The sequence below is a fragment of the Cydia fagiglandana genome, chromosome 16, assembly GCF_963556715.1.
Source record: "Cydia fagiglandana chromosome 16, ilCydFagi1.1, whole genome shotgun sequence".
NCBI lineage: Eukaryota > Metazoa > Arthropoda > Insecta > Lepidoptera > Tortricidae > Cydia > Cydia fagiglandana.
In genome coordinates this window covers 1,735,110-1,752,530 of record NC_085947.1, presented here as the reverse complement: position 1 = coordinate 1,752,530, position 17,421 = coordinate 1,735,110, and the positions used below count along the sequence as shown (strand labels likewise).

The window sequence follows — 17,421 nt, the reverse complement described above, 5'->3', positions numbered from 1 at the left end:
AAATGGGACTTATATTTTATAAACTGCTTATATTAAAATTTATAAGTAACTTGTAAATCCCTCCAGAAGATCCGATATTTGTGCACGGCTTTTCGTGCAACATACTCGTATTATCGCATAGTGTTACACAACAATAAAATTAACTGGAAGAATCTAATCCTCCTAAGTCCTAGAAGCTTTCATTTTGTTTTTGAATTTGGAATCCTGTCTTATTTAACAAAAATTAAAATGAAATTTTCGAAATGAGCCTCGGGAACTTATGAGGGTTTTTCATAGAAGCGAAAATGATGAACTCTGCCCTACATGGAATTTACAAACATTGTATCTTACCCAATTTAGAATCAGGTGAAGTCCGGGAGTCATCCCTGAAGACTCTGCGACGGAATTGAGGGTCGGGAGCCACGTGCTCGTAGGGGATGGAGCCTGTCCTCTTGAACAGGATCTGGAAACATAGATGAGAGTGTTACTTGACGTAGGTAATGTAATTTAATGTTTGCTGGATCATCATCATTAACTTAAGAGTTATTCTCTTGTCGGTGGAGTATCTTGCAGCTTTCCCTATCTTGTGCTAGCTCTTTGACTTTTTGATACGACACGACCCCTACTTTTTAGTTCACTTGCTCCATAAAGCTGCGTTGTGTGTGTGTTTGCTGGATATAAGTGTTTTTTTTATAAGTAATGTTTGCAAATAAGTTGCACGTCTGCATGCAGATTAAATATGCATGTACATCGAGCATGTATTCATTTATAAAGTGGGTATGCGCTTTTGCAGCTGTGTGTACAACCTAAGATATCTTAGGGCCTACAGCAAAAAACGAAAATCACAAATTCGTTATCTTCTATCCCTCCTGTATGTTCGAGCGATAGTGACGCTGATACAGAAATTTCGAGCGATCAAAAATTAAAAATACTTTTATTCGACTAATATGGTAATATTAGTCGAATAAAAGTATTTTTAATATGGTAATATTAGTCGAATAAAAGTATTTTTAATTTTTGATCGTTTTTTATTTGGTATAAACTCGAGTTTGCAGTTTTAGTGTAGATTTCACGATACCCATTCGAGAGTTGTAAAAGAACACTTGCCAGCCCGTAGACCCCAGGGAAGGAGGCCGTAGAGGCAAATAACTAAAACATAAGCATAATACCTTGCTCAGCGTGTAGACGAAGAACACGATAATGCAGATAGTGTAGATTGGCATCACGAAGCCCATGGAAGACTTGGGGTGTGGTACGGTTTCGTCTGGATACCCCAGTGTAGAGTTCCGTATAAAGAAACAACTAGTAAATAAGCATAATACCTTGCTCAGCGTGTAGACGAAGAACACGATAATGCAGATGGTGTAGATTGGCATCACGAAGCCCATGGAAGACTTGGGGGCCGGTACGGGTCCGCCAGGGGAGCCCAGCGGCGGCCGCATGCCCGGAATTGGTGGAGGCTGTCAAGATATAAAAATAAAGTTAAAACATTCTAAAGGAATATAAGGTTTACATATTTAATTACACAAACGGGTCTACCGCGATATAATTTCATTGTTTTTACCTTTAATTCCGACGTTTCAGCTGAGTTGCACCAGCTGTGGTCACGGACGGACGGACGGTGGGGTGTGTGATGTGTGGTGTGTGTGTGGTGTGCGGTGCGGGGGTGTGGTGTGTGGTGCGGGGGGTGTGGTGCGGTAGACCCGTTTGTGTAATTAAATATGTGTACAAAACGCGAGAGTTTAAAGTATTATAGAATATAAGGTTTGACTGAATTTTCATTTTTCAGTGGTCATTTTCACTTAAAAGTGTTTGTTTTGTATTTTCTTTTCGAAAATCCATTAAATTTAAGATTAGATCTACTCAGAATCACGAGGACTATCGATTCAAAAAGAAAGAAAAAAAAGTGTCCCAAAAAAAAATACAGTTTTGTAAGGCATTTTTAAATACATTTTGCATGGACCGTTACAAAACTGACACCCAAAGTTTGTATGAAAAACTGGGGACACTTTTCGTCTTTGTCTCATTCAATAGTATTGTCAAAGCAAATTTAGCTGTCACAGTAAATTAACTGCCATCTTTCGACACAGGATTAAAACTTTTAGAACACCATTTGACTTTGATTCTTGTTATTTCACTCACAGATATGTGTTAAAATTGTTAAATATCAAGCGATGTCCATCTACACGAGTATAGTCCAAAGGTATGGCGTCGTCTTTTTCGAGCATAAATTTTTCCGGATTTTCGGAGGTATATGTATATACGTTTTTTTCTTAGACTTAACTTATACGGAGTTAACATATCTTTGCTATAACGAAGCAGCCAAAATCCAAAAGCATACCTTCATTCCCTGATCCATATTCCAGAGAATTTCCCACTAAATCGTTTCTGCGATAATTCACCCGATAACTTTTCGACAAATGGCCATTTTGACTTCGTGGACGCGACTGAGGCGGTTTCGTAAACGTCTTTACGACGTCCACGTTTTATGACTTCCTGTGTTTACTGAATATTCCCCATTCCCGGATGTAGGAGTCTGTCCAACCAGTGGAAAATAGTCGAAATACGTGTTTTAGGGATCCGTTACCAAAGGGTAAAAACAGGACCCCATTACTCCACTGTTTGTCAGTCCATCTGTCTGTCACCAGGCTGCATCCCATGAACCGTGATAGCTAGACCGTTGAAATTTATGTTTGTTAGGCCCGCTATTAGGCCACCAGCGCTTCTATAATGACACCCAAACCCAAACAATGACAAACGTGTCCCTATTATTAAAGCGTCTGCTGTCTGCTGTCCGTCTGTTGTCTCTCTGTCTGTCACCGGGCTATATCTCACGAACCGTAATAGATAGCTGAAATTTATCTACAATAAGTAAGTCTTAGGCTGCATTTCCACCAGAGATGTGCGAGCATGCGTAGCGAGGGATGCGGATTGCGGATGTGTTTAGCGCCAGCTAGCGGACGCCCTACAGATCCCAATTAGTGAGATAACCGCGTAACATTGGAAAACAGTTTGAACTTAATAGCATTAAAGTAAACAAAACCACATCAGAATCACATCGGCGTCTCACTCGTTTTACAATGTAAAGAAGGAGACGCATGAAAGGACAACGCGCAGGCGCGAATGCGCGTGATTCTATTTCTGCAGTGTGTCTAGGCCGCGAATGTGGGTCGGGGAGCAATGTCGCGCGAACTTGATTTTCCACTTTATTCGTGTAGGATTTGATGGAATGGCGGAAATCGTCTGGTTTTCTTTTTAACACATCAGTTTAAAAAAATGAAATTTCGGCAAAGTTTGTACCGAGACTGACTGACAAGTTCGTATGTTTCCGTGAAAATATGATGGAAAATAATGATGCACTACATCTATAAATATTATAAACTTTATATGTACCTACTTCTATCTTTGCATGGAGTAAAATTTTTATGTGAAGATACAAATCGGTCATCATATGGTAGAAATGTTTGTGTTATTCGACTGAGTTTTTAACAAGATTTCTATTCAAATATCGACCTTGCCAACTAGTCAAAAAGGTACAAATTGCAATGACAATTTAAGATAATATTACTACACCTATACAAAGCCAGCGTTTGAAATTCCGAGTCTTTGAGATGTTAATGTCGGCTCCATTGTCGCAAATGGTCATTTGTGTTTATTTCTACAGATTTGGAGCGGGTTTCTATAGTTCTGTACACCGTTTAGTTACAATGATTTTTGTTGTGTTAGAACTTAGAATAGACGTACAGAAAATTGAGATTTTTAGGCACGTTTTACCAGTATCATAAGAATTTTGCATGATGTCGGCGACTAAACCTAATTTCAAAGCATCAGTTGTGACAGTTGTGACTTACCCACGAAATAGACTGCAAATTTTCAGTGGATACCGTTGAGTATACGTGGGCAATACTGAGTTTCTGGATTCTGATATACATACATATAAGACGACTTATTTTTAGGGTTCCGTACCCAAAGGGTAAAACGGGACCCTATTACTAAGACTTCGCTGTCCGTCCGTCCGTCCGTCTGTCACCAGGCTGTATCTCACGAACCGTGATAGCTAGACAGTTGAAATTTTCACAGATTATGTATTTCTGTTGCCGCTATAACAACAAATACTAAAAACAGAATAAAATAAAGATTTAAATGGGGCTCCCATACAACAAACGTGATTTTTGACCAAAGTTAAGCAACGTCGGGAGTGGTCAGTACTTGGATGGGTGACCGTTTTTTTTTGCTTTTTTTTGCATTATGGTACGGAACCCTTCGTGCGCGAGTCCGACTCGCACTTGTCCGGTTTTTTCTCAGTTGCCAGTTCAAGGAATTTTCAGTATGCCCTAACTAAAATAGCCTTATAATTTATACTGTTTTTAGGGTTCCGTACCCAAAGGGTAAAACGGGACCCTATTACTAAGACTTCGCTGTCCGTCCGTCCGTCCGTCTGTCACCAGGCTGTATCTCACGAACCGTGATAGCTAGACAGTTGAAATTTTCACAGATGATGTATTTCTGTTGCCGCTATAACAACAAATACTAAAAACAGAATAAAATAAAGATTTAAATGGGGCTCCCATACAACAAACGTGATTTTTGACCAAAGTTAAGCAACGTCGGGAGGGGTCAGTACTTGGATGGGTGACCGTTTTCTTTTTGCTTTTTTTGTTTTTTTTTTGCATTATGGTACGGAACCCTTCGTGCGCGAGTCCGACTCGCACTTGCCCGGTTTTTAGATTTCTTTTTTCTCACTTTTACTTATTGATGAATCCTTATGTTTTTTTTCTTAATTTTGGATTGGCCCGAGTCCGTCTAATCTAACTTTGCACAAGTTTTAATTTGAACAGCACAAGTGAGAGCGTCACAGTCATAAGTATTTTCATAGATATAATGATGACATTGTCACACTTTGTTATAGCCAATGCCATGAAATAGCTAGCTAAGTCCGACTCTCATAGATACCTAGATTCTAGATAGATCGTCAGTTAACTAGCACAAGATGAAGAAGCCCCAAAAATAATGAGTATGACATCATGCTGAAACGCAAGCGTACATGCTTTACTGGTGCATGGTGCAAGTCAAAGGAGCCAGCAGCCAGATCACAGATTTAGTTTTTGAGGGTTCCGTACCCAAAGGGTGAAAACGGGACCCTATTACTTCTTAGTAATCCACTTCTTAGTACTCCACTGTCCGTTTATCTGTCACCAGTCTGTATAGTGAATAGAATCAGGCGATACTTTGCGGAAATCCATATTAATCAAAAGCAAAATATTACTTTCCTAATCCGCGAAAAGATAACGTGCTAGACAATCAGTCAATCAGTGCTAACCCGTTATACTTATTTGCGTATTTTTTACATGCAATGAATGTTCCCACCCTCCGACCGCAAAAATACGCAAATGAATATAACAAACAGCCACTAAAAGAACAACAACATATGTAAGTTCTTTTAAGATTTAAGAAATTTAAACTAGGACCAATCTGGAAGCATACCTATTAGCAACCTTAACGTATAGTTTGATTGAACTACTATACATGAGTAATGAGTATACCCCATATCTAACTGACGCTAATTCTGTGCCTTGGACCAATCACGAAGCGACGCAACTAAGCGTCGTACGCGCATCGCATACAGCACGAAACTTGCTAGGGTTGTCACTTTGTCTTGTACAGTCGCCATCATATATATTGGAGCGGCTAAGGTGCTCACAAATATCTGAACATGCCTCTATTGTCAGGGCGTTAGAGTGCGTGTTCAGATATTGTGAACACCTTGGCCGCTCCGATATATCAGATGGGGACTGTACTACCAGCACAAATATATACAATTAAGAATTATGAAAACGTTGATGAAAAACTGCTGAAAGGATGAAATTTAATATTTACAAAGATCCGACGAAAAGATTACCACTCTATACTTTGCTTCTTAAAACGATAGTCAATTTCAAAAATAACTCAAGGAATTTAAAAGAATGAAAACTAAATAACTTCACCTTCAAATTTGATCAGGACCTAACTAATTTAAGCCTGCCAGTACCTAAATCTTGATTATACGATCCAGTGCCCGCAATTATACGAAATTCGGTTGCATTATACGAGTACAAGATTTTAAAAAAATACTGTTAATTTTAAATCGATGTTTTAAATTGGCGAATTCGGTTTTCGCGGTAAGCGCCCAAATTGCGGGGATCTTCCTCTTTTACTCCAATGGAGGCGTAATAAGAAAGATGCCTGCAATTTTCGACCTTCGATTTTCGCGTTTTTTTTAAGCAATTTCAGTAGTTTGACATCGGTGTTCTTTTTCGTATCCAATTATACCGATTGACCATCTATACGTAATAGATACGAAAAAAAATCGATTATACGAATTTCGTATTCAATTCTACGATCTGGCAGCCCTGCTAGTTAAGTATGTATGACCGAGTATCAAAATACACAAAAACAAAAACATGACCAAATAGAAAACGCTAAGCTACATTGTTTAGAAGGGGATTGTTGGTTAAAATTATTTTCGTTAAAATTCAACTTTTTGTTTTTCTAAAATCTGGGTGCCAACCCTAAATATAATGTCCAAGAATACCCGTTCGCAGTTTGTTTTCCGAGTTACCTCATGTGTGCCTTAGACAAGTCCTACACTGTTCGTCCACGTACTCTTTAGTAACTTTTACGCAATCGGTTAAAATTCAACTCGGCACGGACATTCCTATGTATGGAAAACTAGTGTTATGCAAGTGACAATGAATGGTATGGTATGACAAGTAAAATGTTTGACAAACTATAACTTAGCTACAGACTTGTTTATGCAGTGTCTCCATCTCTTTGGGAGTCGAGTAAAAATTTTACCAATGATAATAAATCGAATGACTTCATAAAAACCGGGCAAGTGCGAGTCGGACTCGCGCACGAAGGGTTCCGTACCATAATGCAAAAAAACAAACAAAAAAAAAGCAAAAAAAGAAGCGGTCACCCATCCAAGTAGGTACTGACCACTCCCGACGTTGCTTAACTTTGGTCAAAAATCACGTTTTTTGTATGGGAGCCCCATTTAAATCTTTATTTTATTCTGTTTTTAGTATTTGTTGTTATAGCGGCAACAGAAATACATCATCTGTAAAAATTTCAACTGTCTAGCTATCACGGTTCGTGAGATACAGCCTGGTGACAGACGGACGGACGGACGGACGGACGGACGGACGGACGGACGGACGGACGGACGGACGGACGGACAGCGAAGTCTTAGTAATAGGGTCCCGTTTTACCCTTTGGGTACGGAACCCTAAAAATTGGTAGTCGGCATAATAGTATACCTAGGCTCATTTTAATTTCTAGGATCTAAAAAACAGGGAGTTTTATTATATTCTAGATATTAAAATGACTGTTCAATTACTTAAATTCTGTACCTTTACTACATTTTACATTTTAAACCATCATTGAAACAAAACCTCCTGGTTTAGTTCAGTAATTAACAAATCGAACTAATAGGTACCTACTTTAGTAAGAGTGTCTGGAAATAACATGACACGCCTTCACTTTGTTCGCTTAGACGGACTCTGTAATTTTTTTTTATTAATTATTAATATTTAACAACACTCGTCACCTAAGACATCGATGAACCTTATGCAATTGCAATAAGATTTACGACATGTGATTAATTATCGCATCGTCTCCGCTGGCTTGGCCATCTCGAAAGGATGGGTGAAGATCGGGCAGCCAAAAGGGCCTACTTGGGTCGACCAACTGGCCGCCGTCCTGTTGGTCGTCCTAGATACCGTTGGGCAGATAGAGTGGAGGCAGATCTCCGTGAGCTCGGCGTCGGCGAAAGCTGGCGGGATACCGCTCTGGACCGATCAAAGTGGCGTGCTCTTGTGTTGGAGGCCAAGACTCATTTTGGGTCACCGCGCCAACCAAGTAAGTACATGTGATTAATAATTCAAAGTACTCACGTGTTAGATGTTAGATCACTCGGCGAAGCTCGCAATGTGTTAGCTATTAAACCTGGAGTTCCCAATGGATTTCAATATGAACGTTAACGTTCAGTACTTTTATTTCGGCTGTTATTTCAAATTGAACGTTGTTAAAAGACACAACTCAACAGTGTCACCATGACATGAAACATGGTCAATTGGTCATTAGCCCAATAATTTCGTGACAGTATAACAAATTAAGTTTTTACTCTGATTTTATGTACCTATGTATGTATGTATTTACTTTATTGTACATAGAAATATAAAAACGATAAACACAGTTACAGAGTCAATTAAATACAACAAAGGCGAACTTATCCCTGAATGGGATCTCTTCCAGCTAACCTTTGAGGAAATGAGTAGGATAGAAGATTAGGGTAGGATTTTCAGATCCTATTACGAATTGGGAACTCCCAAAGCTCTTAAGGTACTCCATCCTCGCGAAGCCACGACCACCAACCAGCAGCCTCACTGACCTTGATATCCACATCAAAGTACACATTCAATGGGGACCGTACCCTCGCGTGGGGGGGCATGGGGACGGGCCCGCGCGACGGCGGGGTGGGCGCGCCGGGGGGGATGGCGCGGCCGCGCTCGCGCAGCGCCGGGTGCGGCCCGGCGCCGCGGATTGGTGACCGCTCTTGCTTCACGCCTGTGGACATACCACTTTATGGCTCCTCTACACGATGGGCCAGCGCCGGCCACTCCAAGGGACCAGCCATGCGGTAGAATGAGATAGCAATATCACTTGCTCCCTCTAACGCATAAATGCGTCCCTTGGAGTAGCCGGCGTTGGCCCATCGTGTAGAGGAGCCATTATGTAGTGCAGTCAAAGAATTTAATTTCAGTAGGTACCTTGTGACAGTGACAATCAATCAAGTCGCTAGAGACCCCATGCTATTATCACTGTGACAACGTACGTTGTTGAAACGTTCTCCAACAAATGAAATTGCCAGCGTTTAGTGGCTGAGGCGTAAGACAAATCTGTAACTCGATTGCCTTGTCTTTACGCGCGACACGCATTCATAACTCTAAGGGGCATGGCACACTGCGTCCGATTCGCACGTCGCTCCGACGCACGAGCAGGACGTCGCTACAATACGCGCATGGCAATGTCTCGCTCAAACTTCGGAACGAATTGCGAATCGGACGCAGTCTGCCATGCCCCTAAGGACCAATCATTATACCTGAAACCCGTACGGCTCGGCCACGACATAACGCGACTGGCGACGGCGGCATCGACAACCATAGGTGGGAACGAGAGGTCCGTTCGCTGTGTCTTGCTACAACCTATGGTTATCGCTGTCGTCGTCGCAAGTCGCTCAATGTCGTGGCCCGTGGCCGAGCCGTTAAAGTGAGTATGTGTGCGCGCAGTATCGGCTTGCCATGAAGTCACAGTTTTATCTTAGCGACCCATGCAGCCTCTGCCTATCAACTTTAACAATACCATTCTTAATTGACCATAAACCATAAGTAGCCCTTATTACGTTGCAGTAAGGATTACAAATAATCAATTAGTTGTGACAACGATAGTAAAGGCATGATATTATAATATAATATATTATATTATACACTCTTGTTTTCAATAGTCAGGTGCAGATAATCCAAGGCATATCTTAAACAGTTGTTATTACAAAACACAACTACGTCTCGCGTAGTCGAGTAAAACAAGGGATTAGTGACAACATTCACACATATTATACAAACACACATTGAGAGGTAAGGTTTAAATAGGATTTTAGTAAAATATGTTACATAGCGTAGTGCAGGGGTCTCCAAACCCCGGCCCGCGGGCCAAATTCGGCCCGCGACGCGTTCCAATCCGGCCCGCAGACAACCCAAAGCGAGGGCCCACTGTCCGGCCCGCGGGAGCCAGGCTCCAGGGGATCAGCAGAAAGTGGAACTGTTCCTAACAGCAGCAACCAGACACCTTCCCCCGGCGCAAAAACCGACGATGGCCCGCGCGAAAGTTTCGGAGGCGCAATATGGCACTCTGGTAAAAAAAGTTTTGAGCCCCCTGGTTAGGGAATGCAAATCGATTATTATTTGTATGGAAATAATCGGTTTTTAACCGAAACCGCGGTTATTTCCATACAAAAAATAACCGGTTTGCATTATTTACCCCTGGTGTAGTGCATAATTATTTCAGTCGTTTTTACACGGAAACGCACGAACGTGTCTTGCTATTTCAGGCAGTCTTGGCAGGCGTGGCTCACTCCGCGATTTCGTCGCTCTGCTACAGGTAGCTAAAAGTACATCCGTTCGACCCCAATTTTGGGGTTTGCCATAAGCCGCGCGTGGCGCTGTCGCTACCTAGCGGCCATATCTGTGCTGATCGTGACAGACGCGTTTTATTAGAGAGTGAGTCTTCTGTATCTAGTACTATTATTTATTCTGTGGTCTCGGTACAAAAAGTACTGACGTTGCCTGAAATAGCATGACAAATACGAACGTTTCCGAGAAAATACGATGGATAACAATTATGCACTACATATTACTATTTGTCCCTAAATTTTTTTTTTTTCTTTTATGGCATCGCGTCCCTAAATTTGTATCCACTTACTCATAACCAGAATAAGTAATAACTTAGAGGATATAACCAACGGAGACGCCATGTCTATAATTTTTGGTACAAAATAGTCTGCCGTTTTTTGCGGGGGAGGGGCACATCAAATGTATACGTAACGTCAACATAGCCATGTCAGATAAACGTCAGTCCATACATGTGTTTGACATGTCGTTGACCATTGGCCGCTTTTTTTCGACAGTGGGGAACGCCTGTTAATGACCACTCCGTTGGTTATATTCTCTAAGAGTAATAAAATTCAACATGTGTCATCCAAATGCTATTTCTATAAGTACATATAACCATTGGTTTACTAATAACCTATTCTAATCCTTATATCATTAACATAAGGTCTAAAATACAATTGTATGCAAAGGTCAATGAAAAATTAGGCTGAACACGTCACATCCTAAAACAAGTTCCGTAGTCATACTCATTAAATAGACCATCTGTCCTTGTCAGATCACAGTCAGTGGAGGGAGATGGGTGATGAGAAAAATCGTGTGTGAGCTAATGTGGTACAAGTTGTAAGATTGAAGCGGAGAACGTAGCGGGTTCGGCTGTAGAAACATGGCGCAGCGGAATATCATTCACAGTTCTATCGCCCACACTGTTAACTGACAGTTTGTATTGTAAACCTTATTACAAAAGGCATAAGGTCCACCGATAGACAGTCAAGAGTGTTGCTGTTTGTATAACAGTCTTCCTAAGTCCCAAAAAATGACCCGGGTATGTCCTTAAACTACGTCCAAAAGAGAGATATTGACACTGAACGTCATCTCGCTTTGTGTGGTAGGGCACAGCACAGCGGATATCATTCCAGATCAAGAGCAGAGCCCAACTGGGGAAGTACCCCCACCTTACAGAAAACCGCTGCCAAATAAAGGCCTCTGCACACTGGCTTGCGTGTGCCTGACGTGCACTTGCGCGTGCGCTAAAATGTTGGATCTGCACACACACACACACGTCACGCAAGCGGTATGCCGTCTCTCATAAGGATCTGTATACTCGTACTAAAACGCCGCTCGCGCAGGTGCACGTCACACACACGCAGCCGGTGTGCACAGGCCAGGAACCCTAGTGTTACGACTTACGATTCCCCCCGGTGAGTAAAATTGCCAGAGCTCAACTAAGGGTTGCTAAGTATTCCCTAACATTAACCTAAACGGATATAAGGATCTAATCATTTTATTAAAACAACGGTATGTGTAATCAAAATACATTTATTTGGCACAATGAATATAACCTCTCTGAACTTGACTAACCACAATTCAGACACATACAATACAATACAATACAAATACTCTTTATTGCACACCTCATTACAGAAAACAATACAAATAATACAGGAAGAAGAGGTTAAACAACAGGCGGTCTTATCGCTAAAAAGCGATCTCTTCCAGACAACCTTTAGCACATACTATAATTATTATCTCGGGTTCTCACAAAACAAAACGAACTGACCTGCTCACAATTCAAATACCTTACCATTTTTAATATTGATCGACCGTCATCGTCGAACGTCACCCCACGACTGACTACGAATGATCGTTCAATATTCAAGATGGAGGGATCGATCACGTGACCATTCACGTGATCGATCATTACAAATACTTTTTAAAGTATAGTCACTTAACTTATTTAATCTATAAAAATGTATTATAAGTACTAAAAATCTATATAAACCACACAGTATCCTAACAGCTCGGCCATCCTGCTAGAGCAAGTCCCTTTGCTCATCTACAATTACCATTCGGTTAAATGTTAGATTTACTGGTTTTATAACAGTATATTACTAATTAAAGTGTATATTAACTAAGCTATGCGAATTTATATGGTCACTTTATTTATTATCATTCATTTAATTATTTTTAATTAACTCATTGAACAACGTCATCAAAGCCTAATCAATAGCACTTATTATATAACTTAAAATAATCTAACAACATAGTTAGGACATTTTAGGATTTCTATTAGTACAGTACACCTAATTAAAGATTCAAACTTACGATAGTACAATATTAACTAAAAATTAACAATTTATCTAAATTAACTATATTCTAGATCATAGACTAACAGCCATGTGAAGTAGCCATGATGATTACTCAGACCCATTTGGACTTTCGGTCTCGACACTGACAAATTCAGAACTACTTACTTACCATGCTTGTTATCAAACACAACCAAGATTTTAATTTATTTATCGCAATTATGTTTTCATAACGATGGTTGCCCTTTTCCGTGTTAGTGGTGTATCTTCGACTGCTAAGTAGTCGAAGATATCTAATCGTTCGGAAGGCATCTAATAATCCTATACGGTCCCTGGTATTTGCTACCCAATTTTGATTTACCACCACTCGGCATTTCTCTCCTAACGCTCACTAGGTCTGTGATTAATCTAACGGATGCTCCAAAATAGCTCATGTGGTCGCGGAAGACCTTCACCGTTGTTGAGGTCTTTATATTTCGAACAGACTTGATGTCAACGAATTTAGTAAAGCTGTTTATTATAACAAGGAGATAATCACCGTGAGGGTCTCTAGTTCAAATGAATGCGAACGTTGCTTATCTGGTGTAGTTTTTCGGCTAAAGTATACGAGACTGGCTTAAAAGGGTCTTCATCACTTTTTTTGAAGTAAGATTTCAGCAACAGTATCCATAATTTCCTTGTATTCAATCTTAATTTTTTTTTTGTGTAACCTCAGTGCTTATAATTATAATTTCTTCAATAAAAATCCTATTCCCCTTATAGGTTATCTTTATTGTTTTTGCTCAATGAGCATGAATAAACTTGCACTAACCTACTAACACGAGATACCTAAGATACAAGTATCGAGTTACTTGGTTTAGGTATTGATATAAAATATATTAAAAAGCCAGTTACAATGTTTAGCTTGCAAGATTTGATGTTTTATGTTAACTTTTTTTTTTTAGTTAACTTGTCGTCAGTCTTATTAGCAGCGTCTAGCAGAACGGATATCTTGTAACGTGATCTTCTACTATCATTACATCAACTTCTTTTATTCCTGTACAGTCACGTTAACTTTAAAAAATCTTACCTAATTATTGCTTTACGCGGCCAGTTACACCTACCTTTTACAGGCAGGTTGCTAGTGTCATAAGTTAAATTTAATTTATTCGCACCGGTTTTCTATTTAGAGTTAACGCACTACCCAATACCCATACTGACAGAACACAAAAGATTTGTATGTAATTTTTTTTTCAGGATATTGATAATAGTTATATTTGGAATTGCTTCTCTACTGCTACAGAACACTGGAAGATGACCTAGCTTGCCGCAGGTCCACTGTCTTTTTTTTTACAATTATGACAAACAATTTTATTAGAGGATTACTCCGATTGTTTTATAAGAGCGCGGCGCGCTCATTCTTTCTTCCGTGGTTTTATAGTATGGTCATCTAACTATTTCCTATCTTGTCCCTGCTTATCAGATTTCTCACTTATTTCTCTGTTACACCCCACCTTAACTGTTTCTAAATACTTATGAATCTCTTCAGGTTCACGAAAGCCAGCAGCTTGGGAACCTACTTGTACAGCACGGTCATCTATACCATCTAACAAGCAGTCAACAACAGCTTTCCAACCCTGAATACTACATCTGTTTAGTAAATTAACTTTGTCATAGTAATAGTGCTCAAGTGAATGGATATTGCTTATAGCTTTCTTGGAGAGAATAGTTGTTAAAAGTTCACAACATGGGAATGATTCTACAAGTTTATTTTTCTACTCCGACCACGTGTAGAGGACAGTGCTGAGACCTCGGTACGAAGATTTAGTTGGGCCTTTAAGTTTCGGAAGCGTAAAATGTATAATGTCTTTCTCTGTCCACCCGTAAATCTCAGCGCTCCTCTACTTTGTAAGCCATATAAGAATGATTTGATTTTTTTTTTCTATATAGGACCGAACTCGGCAAGAACATTATCTAACGAGAATCCAGAAGATAAATTGCCTTTCATATATTTTATGGTGTCCAGAAATTTACTTATAACATTTTCACCAGATTCGGATACCTAGTTTACTTATGCTATCACGCCGTTAACTAAGACTATGTTTGGGAAAATCTTTGACACGATCGACGCTTGGAGAGTGAAAGTATATATAAACTTTTATGCGATAGTCATTATCAGAACTGTATTATAAAATATAGCGCCTCTTTCTCTCCATGCGTCCATACCATCTTGGGACTCACATGATGTCGTGGATGCTTATAATTATCCTCATTGTCTTCATAAGAGGAACTCCGCGACCTCCGCAATTTCCGTCGGGCTCGTGCGTCCACATATGGTGACGTGCTTCTACTGCGCGGAATGTGGCTCGACGGCCCAGCACCGTGGTAATCTCTAACAGATTCCTCGTGCGTGTGAAATCGCGATCATATTCTTCATCATGCAGCAAGTGTTTGCGGCTTTGCCTACTTTCAGGCTCCCTTCCGCTCTCTCACTTGGCATGGCAAATGATTTACGCGTTGGACGTTCCCGAATCTCACATTCGTTGACGTCCACTTCTGTGACATTAAGATCTGTGCTTTGATTCTCTCTGCACCCACCATCGCTGACCTTATCGTCATTTACTGTCCATGTACGTACTGACTAAATAAGAACATTTTGTAATACCATGGCTACAATAAACGATTATGATTATGATTACGTCCATCACTGGAACTTTTAGGCACGTATTTAACCGGTCATCAAATTAATTGAATATGGGTAGTTTAAAAAAATAGAAATGGGTACTAAATTTAATACATTGGCGACAAAAGGGGGCCTTAAAATATATTAATATGAGTTGTATTTTAATGCTGTTACAGCTTTTAGTTTACTTTTAGGCAGGTATCAAATATTTATTTGGCAACTGGAGACCATTTTGTGAAGCCCACTACTATATTGGAGACCATTTATGTAGCACATTTAAAAAAGAAAAGAAAATGGCTATGTATTAATTCAAAAATGAAGTTCGTTAGAAATATTTTGTTTGGTTACTACCTTTACACTGGATACACAGTCAACCTAACATGCTCCTCCTCGCTTCGCTCGTCGTCGCACCTATTTTCTGATTCTGGCAGAATACAGTGGTAACTATTGAAATAAGTAATTAAAAATTGAAAGACCTAATGGTACAATGGACGTTAGGTGTTTCATGATTAGGGATTTCGACTATAAGTATATTGCTTTACAATATTTTAGTTATTATTTTAGACGCCAACCTATCACTTAAAGTTCCCTATATTTTTTTTTGTTGGATCGATTTTGCTGCCATTTTTTTTTAAATAATTATCATGGTTATATTTCTACATACTAATATAAATTTATTGGCTCTAAACTATTAAAATAAAATGAAAGTTACTGTTTAATAATAAGCCAAAATTATATTTGTGCGGTTAATTATTGCCGCTCATTCCAATACCGTCCTTACAAACATTTCGAATGTTGTAGCGTCACCTTTCACTATATGGTTAAATATGATTAGAATAGTTACACGTTGTTATTTTAAAAGAGCTCTAACAGCTGATATAGCATCTTGATCAGTTAAGTTTTTATTATTAACGTTCTTACACGATTTAACCCCGTAATATTAGCATTTCCAACAGGTTCTAACAACCCGGAATATTATCATCCCTGGAAATTTATTAAATTTCACTAAGTTCAGGGAGTTTTCAGGGGCCTAAAATATCTTTACAGGTCGGTTCTCATGAGGCTCTACACAATATCAAAAGATTTGAAGTTATAACATGTTTCAGCTGCTTTCAGTAGCCTGAAATATCGTTTCAGGTCGTTTCTAATGAAGCTCTACTCAATATCAAAACATTTGAAATTTTCACAAGTTTCAGTCGCTTTCAGCAGCCTGAAATATCGTTTCAGGTCATTTCTAATGAAGCTCTACACAATATCAAAACATTTGAAATTTACACAAGTTTCAGTCGCTTTCAGCAGGCTGAAATATCGTTACAGGTCCTTTTGAATGAGGCTCTACGTAATGTAAAAGAATTGAAACTTTTACGAATTTCAGTTATTTACATCAACCAGACATATTTCAGGCAGTTTCTAATAATTATCTACACTGTATCAAAAATTCTAAATTTTCATCAATTATCAGTGTTTTTCAGCAGCCTGAAGTAACGTCGCAGGGCGCGTCTAAACGGTTTCATTATTTATTTTATAAAAAATGTTTTTAAATCACAAAACACCATCATCATGGTTACATTAAAATTTCATTAACCATATGATTTACGAAGTATTTAAGGATTTATTTCTTCATTTACCAAATCGTTTAGTTTCTTTATACTAGTAATTTGGTCATTATTTGAATAAACAACTATTATGAATATGATGATGATGATGATGATGATGATGTTGATGATGTCCTCCCAGACGTATCCGTCGACGACGACACCCGGACAAATCAGTATCAGGTATTCATACCTGATTATGAATATACTGCCGTTTTCGAACTTCAAGATATTTACAAGAGACGACAACACGTACTCGATCCATTCCAGATACATTATAGTTTAGATATCAACCAGTTCTCTTTCGCAGCGCAATTCGGGCAACCAATGTCACTTTCACGTTAGATAGAGTAAGATATATATTAGATGTGAATTGGATCTCCAAGTCATATCCTGTGGAAATCGTTCAAGAGTATCTCCAGAATCGCGCAAATGTCAAATCTGACAGGTTAGATCCTAGACATATCGTTACTGTATCTTGGTGATGTCTAAAAGATATCTAATAGATGTCTATTTCAAAATCCGAATCGGGCCCTTAGACTTGTTCACATGAATGTAACACGAGCAAACTCAAACTCAATGTAATTCAAAGAATAAAAGAAAAACGAAAACGGGAAGTTGTATTGCATTACCTTATTAGCACATCATCACGCATCTAGTTTTAGGCAAATCGT

The 17,421-nt window shown here is 39.3% G+C and overlaps 1 protein-coding gene across 8 annotated transcripts in view; it reads right to left on the bottom strand.

The window, feature by feature from the left end:
- The window catches only part of LOC134671690 (resistance to inhibitors of cholinesterase protein 3), a 53,928-nt gene that overhangs the window by 19,783 nt on the left and 16,724 nt on the right, over positions 1 to 17,421 (bottom strand). For 7 of the 8 annotated variants that reach the window (XM_063529512.1, XM_063529515.1, XM_063529516.1 and 4 more), the window contains 3 exons: positions 8,411 to 8,586; positions 1,302 to 1,439; positions 331 to 442 (listed from right to left, as the gene is read on the bottom strand). In XM_063529512.1, coding sequence (XP_063385582.1) covers positions 331 to 442; positions 1,302 to 1,439; positions 8,411 to 8,586 — 426 coding nt within the window. The remainder of the gene's footprint in view (positions 1 to 330; positions 443 to 1,301; positions 1,440 to 8,410; positions 8,587 to 17,421) is intronic. The other variant, XM_063529514.1, reaches the window with a different exon arrangement.